The 13,661-nt window shown below is 50.1% G+C and overlaps 3 protein-coding genes across 4 annotated transcripts in view; 2 read left to right on the top strand and 1 right to left on the bottom strand.

Moving 5' to 3' along the window:
• LOC120317510 (zinc finger protein 501-like) overlaps positions 1–13,661 on the top strand; it is a 661,069-nt gene that overhangs the window by 480,096 nt on the left and 167,312 nt on the right. The gene's annotated exons all lie outside the window — the stretch shown is intronic.
• Positions 2,134–7,190, bottom strand: MRPS2 (mitochondrial ribosomal protein S2). 2 transcript variants are annotated; one of them, XM_039364205.1, is made up of 4 exons: positions 7,117–7,190; positions 5,877–5,984; positions 5,571–5,700; positions 2,134–2,921 (listed from the first exon to the last, which is right to left on the bottom strand). In XM_039364205.1, the coding sequence occupies exons 1-4, from the start codon at positions 7,145–7,147 to the stop codon at positions 2,306–2,308; spliced, it is 885 nt and encodes a 294-aa protein (XP_039220139.1). In that variant the 5' UTR covers positions 7,148–7,190; the 3' UTR covers positions 2,134–2,305. The 2 variants fall into 2 exon arrangements, with proteins under 2 accessions (XP_039220139.1, XP_039220140.1); XM_039364206.1 differs by having other exon boundaries at positions 5,877–5,981; positions 7,117–7,155.
• Positions 8,525–12,435, top strand: CUNH9orf116 (chromosome unknown C9orf116 homolog). Its single transcript, XM_039364211.1, has 3 exons — positions 8,525–8,707; positions 10,403–10,481; positions 11,978–12,435. The coding sequence occupies exons 1-3, from the start codon at positions 8,559–8,561 to the stop codon at positions 12,164–12,166; spliced, it is 417 nt and encodes a 138-aa protein (XP_039220145.1). The 5' UTR covers positions 8,525–8,558; the 3' UTR covers positions 12,167–12,435.

The raw sequence follows: 13,661 nt of genomic DNA, 5'->3' as shown, positions 1-13,661 counted from the left end.
AAACCTGTCTTAGAGACTCAGTTATAACTCTCGCCCTTTCCACACTTTCGATGCTGTCAACATTTGCTCCATAATTTATTTTTTTAACGATGGAAAGAAGAAGAACGGTGGGTGAGAAAAGCTGATCACAACACCACCCATATTTTCTTTCCATCTGAGCAGCTGCGCACATCTTTAATTTAATTTTTTTTAAAAAAAAAATTAAAGAAACATAAGACAAAATGGCAGTTTCTGCTTTCGGAGTGAAAGAGATTTCTCGCAAGCAGAAATAAGTTTCCTGGAAACTAAACTCAAGATTATTTCAAGGAATTGGTGGTTTGTTTATTTGTTTGTTTGCCATGAGATTCCTTAGAGATGGAAATGACCATTTGGGGGGGGGGGAAGTAATATTTTGATACGGAAAATCCAACTGCTTATTCCTCCCACAGAAAGTAAGCAAGCTAACCGACAATGCGGATGAATGCTCAGAAAGCATGTACTAACTCTCTGAGTTATGGCTACATACAGATAGTCCTCAACTTATGACCAGCCACTTATAGGCTGTTCAATGGATCCCCCAGAAGACACGACCCAGTTCCAAAGTTGCAACAGCCAGGCATCTTCCATATTCATGTTAAGTTTTGGGTGCTCAGCCACCAGCCCACGTTTACAACTGCTTGCAGTGTCCCGCAATCAGGTGACCACATTTGATGACATTTTTGTCAAAACCCAGCATCTCCTTCTATTTTTTGGCAAAACACACCCCATGGGGGGGGGAGGAGGGAGGGTTAGGTAACAACCGCAGGATTCTCTTAATGATTACTGCAAAAAAAAAAAATTGGGTTGGTCACCTGGGTCATCACAACGTATGACCGTAATGGGCAGATTCCATTACAGTCATAATTCAAGGATTAGATGTATATAGTTTAGGAGGAAAATGGCTTTATCCACCAAATTAAGATATAAACTGCCCTCCAGGGAATTAGCCAAACAAAAGGATTGCAACTGGTCTCAACTGTAGCTTGTGGCTGACTACCTCTCCAATCCATACTCCTGAATCTGACAAGGGCTCTCTTCCAGTCAAGGTTCATCTTCTACCAAGCTGTGATATGGAAACCAATGAAGGAGGAGGACCAAACGCCCTCTAGATCAGTGGTTTTTAACCTGGGCGATATTGCCCCCCAGGGGGCGATTTTATTTTTCAGGGGGGCAATGGAACAAAAAGGGGGCGATATGGGGGCGATGGAGCGAGAAGTTTTGGGGAAAACTTTTGAGACTTTTTTGTACAGTGAATCGCTGTATATCTGTTGTAAAAAACATCAGATCGCTCGCTATTAATGGACTGAATTGTGTTTTCAAATGTTCCTCCCGCTAGCTTCAGTACAGAACGCCGTACCTATGTGAAGACGCATCGCTTATCTTCGTGTGCGTTGCGCAGCAGCCTCTACCCATACAGTGTTGCGCCATTGGCCAGAATATGGGAGATATGGGAAAAAGATTGGAAATAAATAATTTGCATCGATATGTCCTGATGACAATTTTAAAGTAAACAAAAAAAAGTGTTTGCATAAATTGAAGAATTATTTCCTATGTTGTGATTGAGAGGTTATTTTAGGGGAGGGGGGCAATGACAACTTCCTCACTGGCTCAAGGGGGCGATTCGTTCAAAAAGGTTAAGAACCACTGCTCCAGATCATAATTTATCCCCAGCACTTCGGCTGCCAATTCTTGCGTGTTTGGTGCAGTGTCCAGTGACATTCATAATTTTAAAAATGGCGACTCAAAGGTGTAGACTGAAGAGGAAAGGTAAAGCGAGTGGCATCAACATAGAACAGAACTGGGGGGGGGAACCCTCTGGCCCTCCCTTGCAGCATCCCTAAGAGTTAATGGGAAGGGAGGCTGGGATCTGCACCCTCTGTTTCCCAGGCTTGTAGTAGAGCAGTGGTTCTCCACCTGTGGATCGGGACCCCATTTGGGGTCGAACGACCATTTCACGGGGGTCGCCAAACAATGCAGTCCGCCATTTTTTCCCCCCTTTTCCTTAGCGGTGCTACTCCCTTTTATTCCATTGGCTTTTGAAAGTGAATAGAATAGACTCTCTTGAATAGAGTCTAATTCTATTGGCTTTCAAAAGCCAATAGGAATTGTCCAGGCTGTCTCTGCCCTGCTGAGCCCGCCAAAAGTCCCATTCTGCAAACGGTGCTGCACCAGTTGAGTAGTCCTCGACTTATGACCGGTTGGGGGTCGTGGCATTAAAAAGGTTGAGAACCACTGTAGTAGAGGGAGGCTGACGAACGGGAGATTCGGTCCGGCAGGTATGCAGACACTAATCGTGGCTTGAGGAGCCAGAATGCCCTTTCTCCTCATCCACCCTAGGCGTCGGGCGCTGGAGGGTGCCCCTGGGGCTGGCCGACTTCTTCTGCAGCCGGAATATAGCCTCAAGGTGCCTCCTCTTCTCCTTGGCCCTCAAGATGGTGGTCTTGAAGAGCGACAAGTAGAGGTGGATGGCCGAGGGGCTGTCGTCGTTCCCCGGAATGGGGTAGGTGATGAGGGAGGGGTTGCTGTTGGTGTCCACCACGGCCACCGTGGGGATGCTTATCTTGGCCGCATCCCGGATGGCCAGGTGAGGCTCAAAGACGTTGTTGAAAGTGTTGAGGAGGATCAGGAGGTCCGGCAGGCGGACCCCGGCGCCGTACTGGACGCGGGCGTTGGTCAGCAACCCCCCCTGCCAGTAGCGGGTGTGGGCGTACTCCCCGCACTCCTTGGCCACCGTCTCCACCCGGTGGGAAGTCTGGCGATGGCGGCTGACGAACAGGATGATGCCCTTGCGGAAGGCGACGTGGGCTGTGAAGTTGAGGGCCAGCTGGAGGTGCTGCGCCGTCTGCTCCAGGTCGATGATGTCGTGGTCCAAACGGCAGCCGAAGAGATACGGCGCCATGTATCTGCGGAGCAAAGAGCCAGACTCACCAGGGGGGCTCTGAAGCCGCCCCCCCCCCAGGCCAGATCAAGAGGCAACCAGGACTACAGGATGATCTCAGGACGCCCCTCCCACCCACCCCCGTGAGAGAGGAGGCGGCTGTACAGGTAGTCCTCAACGTACATCACAATTGAGCCTGGAAATTTATGTTGCCAAGTGGAACCTTTGTCAAGGTGAGCGTTGCCCCATTTTACGACTTTTCTTGCCCCCGCTGTTCAGTGAATCACTGCAGTTGTTAAGTTAGTGGCACGGTTTTTTAATGAGTCTGGGTTCCCTTGTCAGAAGGTCGCAAAAGGGAATCACGTGACCCTGGGGCGCTGTGACCGTCGTAAATACAAACCAGTTACCCAACACCCGAATTCTGATCACCGGATCCGTCGTTAAGTGTGCAAAACAGTCATTAAGTCACTTTTTTCACTGCTCTTGTTAACTCTGAACGGTCACTAAATGCAATGTTGTGGAAAGCGGGCCTGGCCCTTGAAGGACAAGGGGAAGAGTAGCTACCAAAACAGATAACAGAAATTTTAAGTCTAGGACAGGGACGTAACCGTAAAAGCCTCTCCCCCCCCCCCCGCGTTGTCACAAAGGTAAAAACAAGGTGGGGGACGCACGTGGAGACTTGCCGGGTCAATCTGACCTAAAAGTAATATCGATCCATGGGACTTTGGGTTTCCTATAGTCCAGCCTACCTTGAAGAGCTAAGAACAGTAGTGGCGAACCTATGGCACACGTGCCAGAGGCGGCACTCTGAGCCCTCTCTGTGGGCACATACTCCGTTGTCCCAGCCCCACCTCATCCCACAGCCCCCTCCTCACCAGCAGCCCCCCTGGAGGCTGGGGGTATATTTTGTAATTTTTGTAAAACTTTTTAATAAAAAAAAAGGCAGTTGTAGAATTGAGTGTGGTTACATGCTGACAATCTACAACAACCGACAACAAATTTCTGAGCTTATTTCTGGCGATAAGTCGAAAACTACCTGTACAGCTCTGATGTTCCCTATTTTACAGGCAGGAAATCAACCAGCCAGACATAAGAAACTAAGTCAGTGCTTCCCAAACCTGGGTCAACCATCCAAAATTGAGCAAAAGTGGAACGGGGGGGGGGGCTTGTAACAATACACAATACAAACATCACAACAGGGACATTGACTTGAAAGAGTTTTACCTAGATTGCTAAAAAGGACTTTCTGATAAGCAGTTTTGGATAATGAAGGAAAAGGTTTGGAAAGCAGGGACCTAAGCAATGCCGGGTTGGCTGGGACCCCCAGCCCCTCTCGTCCAGTAGCCTGTTCTCAGAGTGGCCAGCCATTTGTGCCAGGAAGCCCACTGGTGGGGGGGGGCTTCAGAGGGCGTCCCACTGCCACCCGGGATGGCTCCCTCACTATCTGAAAGGCAGCCCGGCTGGTGGCCAGCATCTCACCCCAGGTTCTCCTCCTGCTCTTGACTCAAAACAGGCACAACAATATTGAGCAATGAGCTTCAAAAGCGTCTGTATTTGAGCAGTTTTTGGGGGAAATGGATTTGTTTCAGGTGAAATAAAGCTTAAAATGAGGGGTCAGCAGAGCGAAAAAGCAGGCGGTGGAGAAAAGCTACATAAACTAGCAAGATGCTTCCCCCAGGAAAATGCCAATCTGACCCTTGAACAAGATCGTATCGCGCTGTAATGAAAAGGCTCCCTTCTGTGCAGAGATTCCCAGTTAACCAAAGAACGCTTCACTGAATTAACCAGCTGCTTTATTCACACAACTATGACTGAACGTTGTTAACATCTAATAGAGATAACCAACATCTCAGCCCCCCCAAATATTCAGCTGCATTTTATCAGCGAGTGGGGTGGGAAGGAAGTAAAACACACACCTACCTATCACTTACACGCCAAAAGTCCCAACTTAATTTTGTTGTGAATTACACAATGCCAATATTCTATTCTATTCTATTCTATTCTATTCTATTCTATTCTATTCTATTCTATTCTATTCCATTCCACTCCACTCCATATTCCATTCTGATTCTGTTCAGTTCAGTTATTCTATTCTATTCTATTCTATTCTATTCTATTCTATTCTATTCTATTCTATTCTATTCTATCCTATCCTATTCTATTCTATCCTATCCTTATCCCTATTACTATCCCTATCCCTATCCTAACTGAATCTCAAGAAAATCTGAGGACAATCCTAGTTACAAAAACAGGAAAGCTGGGTGACTCAAAGGCTCGATTCAAACAACGTGCTAGCCCAGGCTACAGTGGGTGGCACCATGGTTGTGGGAATGAGGGTATAAAATCTGCATGCTGCCTGTTAGCCGCTCAAGGATTATTTCTTTAGACCAGGGGTTGGGAACCTTGGCTCTTTTATGACTCGTGGACTTTAAATCCCAGAATTCCTGAGCCAGCATGGCTCAGCTAGGAAACCTCTTCCTTTCCCCTCAGCGTGGCTGGCTCAGGAATTCTGGGAATTGAAGTCCACGAATCATAAAAGAGCCAAGGTTGCCTACCCCTGTTTTAGACCTAACCAAAACATGGCAACTATGTTTTGGCAATCCGGGCTGAGAATCCAGTGCTTTGTGCGAACCTAGCTAAGGAGTTTGCTTTGTCGTGGTTTGCAAGAACTGACCTGTGGCGGCTGCTCTTCTTGTGGCCGAGGTGGACTCGAGCGTCAAAGAGCTCCTGCACAGAAAAGAGCTCCTGCAGATTGAAAAAGTCCGCATGCTTCAACGGCTCCTGCAGGAGCCTCTCCTCAATATCTGCAAGAGAAACCAAGCACAGCTTCAAGGAGAAGCACCCACCAGAATCAGACCTCAGTTTCCCCACGGGCAAACACGCAGCTACCAGCTCCACACCGGCTTCCTTCTCCCACACTTGCTCCAGGATCCTCTGCCGCTTTCCTCACCATTTTGAGCCCCCAGCCCTGGAGACTTACCATCCTCTGGCCGGCTCACTGCAGCGACCGAGAGGGTCTCGTGGTGCCTTAGGAGGCCAGACGTGGACCTCACGACAGTCCCACACCTGCTGGGCCGAAGAAGGGCTGCTGCGGGGGAGAGGGAGAAGGCGAGGAGTGAAGGGGGCGAGGAAAAGAAGGAGACGGCGCTGCAGTCCAGCTTGTCTTATGTCAATCACAGGAATGGGGAGGCAGATACCACAGTTTTTGTGAAGCCCACAACCGTAGGGATTCTTGATGTTTGCCATACCGCAGCCCCCTCCCCGTATCTCCCCCTTGCCTGCTTTGAGATGCTGAACTTCAGGCTGGCCAGGGGATTCTGGGAGTTGGAGTCCGGCATCTCAAAGCGGGCAGGGGGGCAGGAAAGGCAGGCTGGGCAAATAGTCCTAGACCAGGGGTAGGCAACCTTGGCTCTTTTATGACTCGTGAACTTCAACTCCCAGAATTCCTGAGCCAGCATGGGGGAAACTTTGGCCCCGTCATGACTTGTGGACTTCAACTCCCAGAATTCCTGAGCCAGCACGGCTCAGCTTGGAAACCTCTCCCTTTCCCCTCAGCATGGCTGGCTCAGGAATTCTGGGAGTTGAAGTCCACGAGTCATAAAAGAGCCGAGGTTGCCTACCCCTGGCCTAGACTTACAACAGCTTACTTAGTGATGGTTCAAAATTGCAACATTAACGGAAAATGCTGACGTGATGGTATTTCTCACACTTACGACCACAGCAGCGTCCCCAGGGTCAGGGCATCAAAATTTAGACACTTGGCAACTGACTCATACTTATGACGGTTGCAGTGTCCCAGGCTCACGTGGGCCCCTTGTTCGATCCAGGGGGAAGCCAGCTTCACTTAACGACTGCGTTACTAACATTTAACTGCAGTGTTTCGCTTAACGTCCGCGGAAAGGTCGTAAAACGGGACCAAACATCGCCAATGTCCCACTCAAAGGTAGAAGGTTTGGGCTAAGCTGTGGCCGTATGCTGAGGACTACCTGCTTGCGCAAAGGAAGCCAGCCCAAAGCATCGGAGACGGGGGCGCGGGGCCTGGCAGAGACCCCCCCCCCATCACGTCGGAGCTGTGCAAGGCGCGCCCCCGACTCGCCCGGGCCTACATACTCCCAGCCCGCCCGGCGCCGAAGCTCCCTCTCCTCCCCGGACCAAGGGCCAGAGCCCCGTCCCCGCGCGGCCATCCCCCCAGCCCGAACGCCGCCCGCTTCCCCGGCCACCTGTCCGCCATAGGAGCCTGGAGGCCGCCATGTCGGCTGCGGGCGCATGCGCAGCTCGTTCTCCTTCGCGTCGGAATCCGGGGCGGGGCGAGCCGCGGCGGATCCGCCCCCCGAATGGCTCCGCCCAGCGGCCATGAATCGGGGACATCCGCTGCGCCCTGGTGGGCAACCTGGGCTCTTTTATGACTGGTGGACTTCAACTCCCAGAATTCCAGAGCCAGCCATGCTGAGGGGAAAGGGAGAGGTTTCCATGCCGAGCCATGCTGGCTCAGGAATTCTGGGAGTTGAAGTCCCCGAGTCATGAAGGGGCCATAATTCCCCCATGCTGGCTCAGGAATTCTGGGAGTTGAAGTCCACCAGTCATAAAAGAGCCCAGGTTGCCTACCCCTGGGCTAGGCTGTCTTGGGATGCTGGGGGAAAGGGGTCAGTTTTGCTGATGGTTTCCGAAGGATCCTTCTCACTTTGGGGTCTCCTGTGATGGATTTGGCTTCCTGCTCCCCAAAGGAAGCTGGAAGGGACCTTGTAGGTCATCTAGTCCAACACCCCTCCTCCCCCGCGTGCCCAAGCAGGAGACCCTACACCAGGGGTCTTCAAACTTGGCCCTTTTATGGCTTGTGGACTTCAACTCCCAGAATTCCTCAGCCAGCCTCCATTTTGTTTGTTAGATTTAAGACAGGGGTCTTCAAACTTGCCCCTTTTATGGCTTGTGGACTTCACCTCCCAGAATTCCTCAGCCAGCGTGCCTGGCTGAGGAATTCTGGGAGTTGAAGTCCACAAGCAGGGCTCTTCAAACTTGGCCCTTTGATGACTTGTGGACGCGGGCTGAGGAATTCTGGGAGTTGGCTGAGGAATTCTGGGAGCTGAAGTCCATCAGTCATCAAAGGGCCATGTTTGAAGACCCCTGTCTTAAATCTAACAAACAAAATGGAGGCTGGCTGAGGAATTCTGGGAGCTGAAGTCCACCAGTCATCAAAGGGCCAAGTTTGAAGACCCCTGTCTTAAATCTAACAAACAAAATGGAGGCTGGCTGAGGAATTCTGGGAGCTGAAGTCCACCAGTCATCAAAGGGCCAAGTTTGAAGACCCCTGCCCTACACCATTTCTGACAGAGGGCAGTTTGTGTGGGGGGAGAGGATCAACCTTCTTTGCCTCCCCCCCCCTCCCCATCAAGGGTCGCCACTTCGGACTGTTGCAGGCAAGCTACTATTGCTTTAAATGCGTCGGATGCCCCACGCGTTTTCCCTAGCAACCTGGTTTCCTAGCAACCTGGGCTTGGTTTCCTAGCAACCTGGGCTTGGTATCCTAGCAACCTGAGCTTGGTTTGTTTCCACGCCAAAGCCGGCGCTTGGGTACCGGGCGGGTCCTCCGCCAGGCGCTTCTCTTCCTTCGGACGGAGGCGGGCTTTGCCCTGAGCGACCCCCGCCCGCCCGCCCAGCCCTTCCCATGGCCGAGGAGCCGGATCCCGAAGCCGCCGTTGCCGCCTTGAGCAGCGCGGAGGAAGGCAGCGCAGCCCAGAGAACCAGCGATCATTACCGGGTGAGCCAGGACTTACCTGCCCGGTTCAACCACCCGGGATGGTTTCGAGGTTACAGGTGAGCGGAAGGGCCGGAGCCCGCTGGAGAAGCAGGCGGAGCTCGCAAGGTCGGGGGAGGGTCTGACACGTGGAGGGAAGGAGGGAGGGGCGTCTTGGCCCGGTTGGGACCAGATGGGCGCAAAGCTGCGGACCTGATGGGCCAAAGGACGGGTTCCTGGCCGTTAGCGGACGGGGGGGGGGGGGAGATTGGTTGTTAGGTGTTGGCTAAGCGTGATTTGGAAACCTAGCCACTGTGGGTGGTAAAAACATTAACTCAATAACAGAGTTGGAAGGGACCTTGGAGGTCATCTAGTCCAACCTCAAACCCCCCCCCCACCCAAGCAGGAGACTCTACACCAGGGGTAGGCAACCTGGGCTCTTTTATGACTCGTGGACTTCAACTCCCAGAATTCCTGAGCCAGCATGGAGGAACTATGGCCCCTTCATGACTCGTGGAGTTCAACTCCCAGAATTCCTGAGCCAGCATGGGGGAAACTTTGGCCCCTTCACGTCTCATGGAGTTCAACTCCCAGAATTCTGAGCCAGCATGGGGGAACTATGGCCCCCTCATGACTCGTGGACTTTAACTCCCAGAATTCCTGAGCCAGCATGGAGGAACTATGGCCCCCTCATGACTCGTGGACTTCAACTCCCAGAATTCCTGAGCCAGCATGGAGCAACTATGGCCCCCTCATGACTCGTGGACTTCAACTCCCAGAATTCCTAAGCCAGCATGGCTCAGCTTGGAAACCTCTCCCTGTCCCCTCAGCGTGGCTGGCTCAGGAATTCTGGGAGTTGAAGTCCACCAGTCATAAAAGAGCCAAGGTTGCCTACCCCTGCCCTGCACCGTTTCTGATAGATGGCGGTCCAGTCTCTTCTTGAATGAAGTGATGAAGCTCCCACAACATCTGAAGGCCATCTGTTCCGTTGGTTGATTGTTCTCACTGTCAGAAAATTCCTCCATATTTCCAGATTGAATCTCTCCTTGGTCAGTTTCCATCCGTTATTCCTTGTCCGACCTTCAGATGCTTTGGAAAATAGGTTGACCCCTCTTCTTTGCGGCAGCCCCTCAAATATTGGAAGACTGCCATCATATCTCCCCTGGTCCTTCTCTTCGCTAGACTAGCCATGCCCAGTTCCTGCAACCGTTCTTCGTATGTTTTAGCCTCCAGTCCCTTCATCATCTTTGTTGCTCTTCTCTGCACTCTTTTTCTGCACATTGGTACAGATTAGCAAACCACAGTTCACAGCAGCCATCTGAGTCTTCCAGGAGTGAATGAGGCTGGAAAAGTTTATTGTATGCATTTATAAAATTTACATACCATCCGTCTTGCTGTTCTGCAGCTCTGGGCCACTTGCAATCCAATAAAACAATATTATAAAATATTGAAAAAGTAAATGCAGCTTTAATCTAAAATCAATAAAGCTGCACTTTTTTTGTTTAGAATGAGTGTTTCAGGGGCAAGGGATATTGGCTTGCAAAGTGCTTACAGAACACAGGTTCGGACATAACACTAAAATGGTTTGCCTGTTAAAGACTTAGGTATGTGTGAACGCAACCCTGATGTTGAAACTGGTTTCTTTGAGGAAGAAAAACTGTTTCTGAAGAAGAAGAAAAAAGGAAAGTGGGTTGTGATTTATTTTTGGAATAAAAAATGAGCGGAGAAGAGATCCTAAATGCTTAACCACCCGGCTGAGGTTTTTGTCGTTTCAGAGTGAAAGAGCGCAACCTATTGTTCAGGACGACAAACATGGATTATGGAGCAAAACCTCCAACAGTACATGAGATGCCGGTCAGTACCGAGAACTGAATATTATGGTGGCTGGTTCCTGATCTGGAAGGGAATGAATTAGTTCAGCGAGGAAATAAACCAGCTTTTAATGTATTTGCTTAGCATGGCATGCAATACAAATGCAAGCAAGTTCCTACAATTTGCACCACCTCAAATTCCCCAGTCTTATTTCAGCTCCATTTAGTGTTGTCTGTGAACTCAGCTATTCTCTCTCATATTTTGGGGGGAAAGGTCAGGAGAAATATCCCCTGCCCTCCCATATAGAAAAGCTATATAGAACCAGCTAGCCATGTATCCATTGAGGTGCCTTGGATTGTTTCTGGATCAAAATGGGCTCCAGGAATCAGGCTGGCCGAGAATGTCGAGTTTATAACTCAACAGGTTTTGAGGGGTCTAGGTGGCAAAGAATTAACTCTGACACACCATTGACTAGGCCAGGGGTAGGCAACCTTGCCTCTTTTATGACTCGTGGACTTCAACTCCCAGAATTCCTGAGCCAGCATGGGGGAACTATGGCTCCTTCATGACTTATGGACTTCAACTCCCAGAATTCCTGAGCCAGCATGGCTCAGCTTGGAAATCTCTCCCTTTCCCCTCAGCATGGCTGGCTCAGAAATTCTGGGAGTTGAAGTCCACATGTCTTAAAGTTGCTGAGGTGGAGAAACGATGGACTAGGCCAGGGGTAGGCAACCTTGGCTCTTTTATGACTTGTGGACTTCAACTCCCAGAATTCCTGAGCCAGCATGGGGGAACTATGGCTCCTTCATGACTTATGGACTTCAACTCCCAGAATTCCCGAGCCAGCATGGCTCAGCATGGAAACCTCTCCCTTTCCCCTCAGCATGGCTGGCTCAGGAATTCTGGGAGTTGAAGTCCACATGTCTTAAAGTTGCTGAGGTGGAGAAACGATAGACTAGGCCAGGGGTAGGCAACCTTGGCTCTTTTATGACTCGTGGACTTCAACTCCCAGAATTCCTGAGCCAGAACGGCTCAGCATGGAAACCTCTCCCTTCCCCTCAGCATGGCTGGCTCAGGAATTCTGGGAGTTGAAGTCCACCAGTCATAAAAGAGCCAAGATTGCCTACCCCTGGACTAGGCTGACTAGACTACCATCCCTGTTCAGTCCTTGACCTCTGTTCCTAAGCATCTGCAAGAGGGTAGGTCTTCTTCCACCATGGAGGTCTCCATTTTATCTCCAGTGGGGCACATTGGATTGACAGGCAGTGGCCAGCCCAAGTCCTCCAGGCACATGTGGCTGAGGGGAGATTTGCATCGCGATCTATCCAGCCTCTAATACCCCATCCAGATTCTTTCAGGTTACAAATTGGGGATTAATCAGCCTATGAACCCAAGATCCTACTACCTGGATGGTTGCTCCAGCTAACCCTTTGGGAACTGGCACCTACTGTGAGGCCGAGGTGGCTGTCATGATGCTCCAGATGATTGGAATGGCTTCTTTTCTGACGACTACCTTCCTCTTTTTTGACTCTTCGCAGACCAGCTTCCACATCAGTCCTCATGCCTTCTCCGATCGTCTCATGAAGTTCGGCATGTACAGGAACTATGGCATCAACACCGTCATGGAAAAAAGCTACGTGACCGGTCCTGACAACTTCATCACTTTCCTGGATACTCTCAACTTCCACCCCAGTTACCGAACTAAAGGACCTTCCCTTTCGGAGTAAGGGGCACCGGATGGCTTCCTGCCTCTCCTTTAGCTTTTTACTGTTCTAATGACCAGAATTTAAAAAAAAAAAGATTCCTCGATATGAAGAAATGTTTGCAATGCTCCCCTTCCTTGGAAACTTCTTTTCAAAGGTGACCTGCACCAACAGAGACTTCAAAATGCTCCTACAGGATCCTGGCTTGTAGCTTGCAAACAGTCTTAGCCTCTTTCTTAATACGATGAGCATGTTAGAGCAACATTACCTGCCTTAAAAATGTTGGGAATGGTCCTGTCTGTGTGCCTGGTTTCAACATTAGAGCAAGACCTACTTTGCCGGTCAAAGATGCCACATCTGTCCCACAGCAGCCATGGCAACTAATAGAAGAGAATCTTTGTAGCTCAGAATTGAACTGTGGGGTCCTTGATGCTCTCTGATGTTGGTGGTTTTCTTGCAGACATCTCAGTCTAGAATTGATGATGTTGCCTAGTTTGGTAATATAATGTCTGCAAGAAAACTACCAAGCTCAAAGAGCACCAAGGACGCCATAGGAACAGCTACAATAATAATAATAATAGTAATAATAATAATAATAAAGTTGGAAGGGACCTTGGAGGTCATCTAATCCAATCCCCTGCTCAGGTAGGAAACCCTATACCATTTCAGACAAATGGCTGTCCAGTCTCTTCTTAAAAACTTCCAATGTTGGAGCATTCACCACTTCTGGAGGCAGGTTGTTCCGCTGGTTAATTGTTCTCACTGTCAGGAAGTTTCTCCTTAGTTTCAGGTTGCTTCTCTCCTTGATTAGTTTCCACCCGTTTGCTTCTTGTCCTGCCTTCAGACGCCTTGGAAAATAGCTTGACTCCCTCTTCTTTGGGGCAGCCCCTGAGATATTGGAACACTGCTGTCATGTCACCCCTGGTCCTTCTCTTCGTTAAACTAGACATACTCAATTCCATCAACCTTTCCTTACATGTTTTAGCCTCCAGTCCCCTGATCATCTTTGTTGCTCTTCTCTGTACTCTTTTTAGAGGCCCAACATCTTTTTTACATCGTGGTGATCAAAACTGGATCCAGGATTCCAAGTGTCCAGGGGGCTCTGCCAATCATTGAGCTGAATCAACCAGAGCTCTGATTATGTTCAAGGCAGTTTCCTAACTTTGTGGCCGCTGCTTTTGTAGGCAGAGGACTGTCTTGTCTTTAAATGATGCTCCAGGGCAGGGGTCCCCAATCCTCGGTCCGTGGACCAGCACCGGGCCACGGCATGCCAGAAACCAGTCCACGCAAACAAGCAAATCCACATCCGCGGGGCGCAAGCAGCTGGTCCCATGTGCTCAAAAGGTTGGGGGCCTCTGCTCCAGGGCCTGCAGTCCAAAGAGAAGTGAGCTGGGGGGGGAAGAGAAAAATCTGGATCTGATAATTCAGTATATTGACTAGGGATGTACAGCACTTCAGATATGAAGCCGAATGGGTAGGCTGGAACTTGTTAGGTGCACACGTAGCCCATGCCTGCAAT

Source organism: Crotalus tigris, unplaced genomic scaffold (assembly GCF_016545835.1).
Source record: "Crotalus tigris isolate CLP2741 ecotype Arizona unplaced genomic scaffold, ASM1654583v1 scf7180000019692.1526454, whole genome shotgun sequence".
NCBI classification, from domain to species: domain Eukaryota; kingdom Metazoa; phylum Chordata; class Lepidosauria; order Squamata; family Viperidae; genus Crotalus; species Crotalus tigris.
Note: the sequence above shows the minus strand (reverse complement) of the source record. Positions and strands in the feature narration are given on the sequence as shown.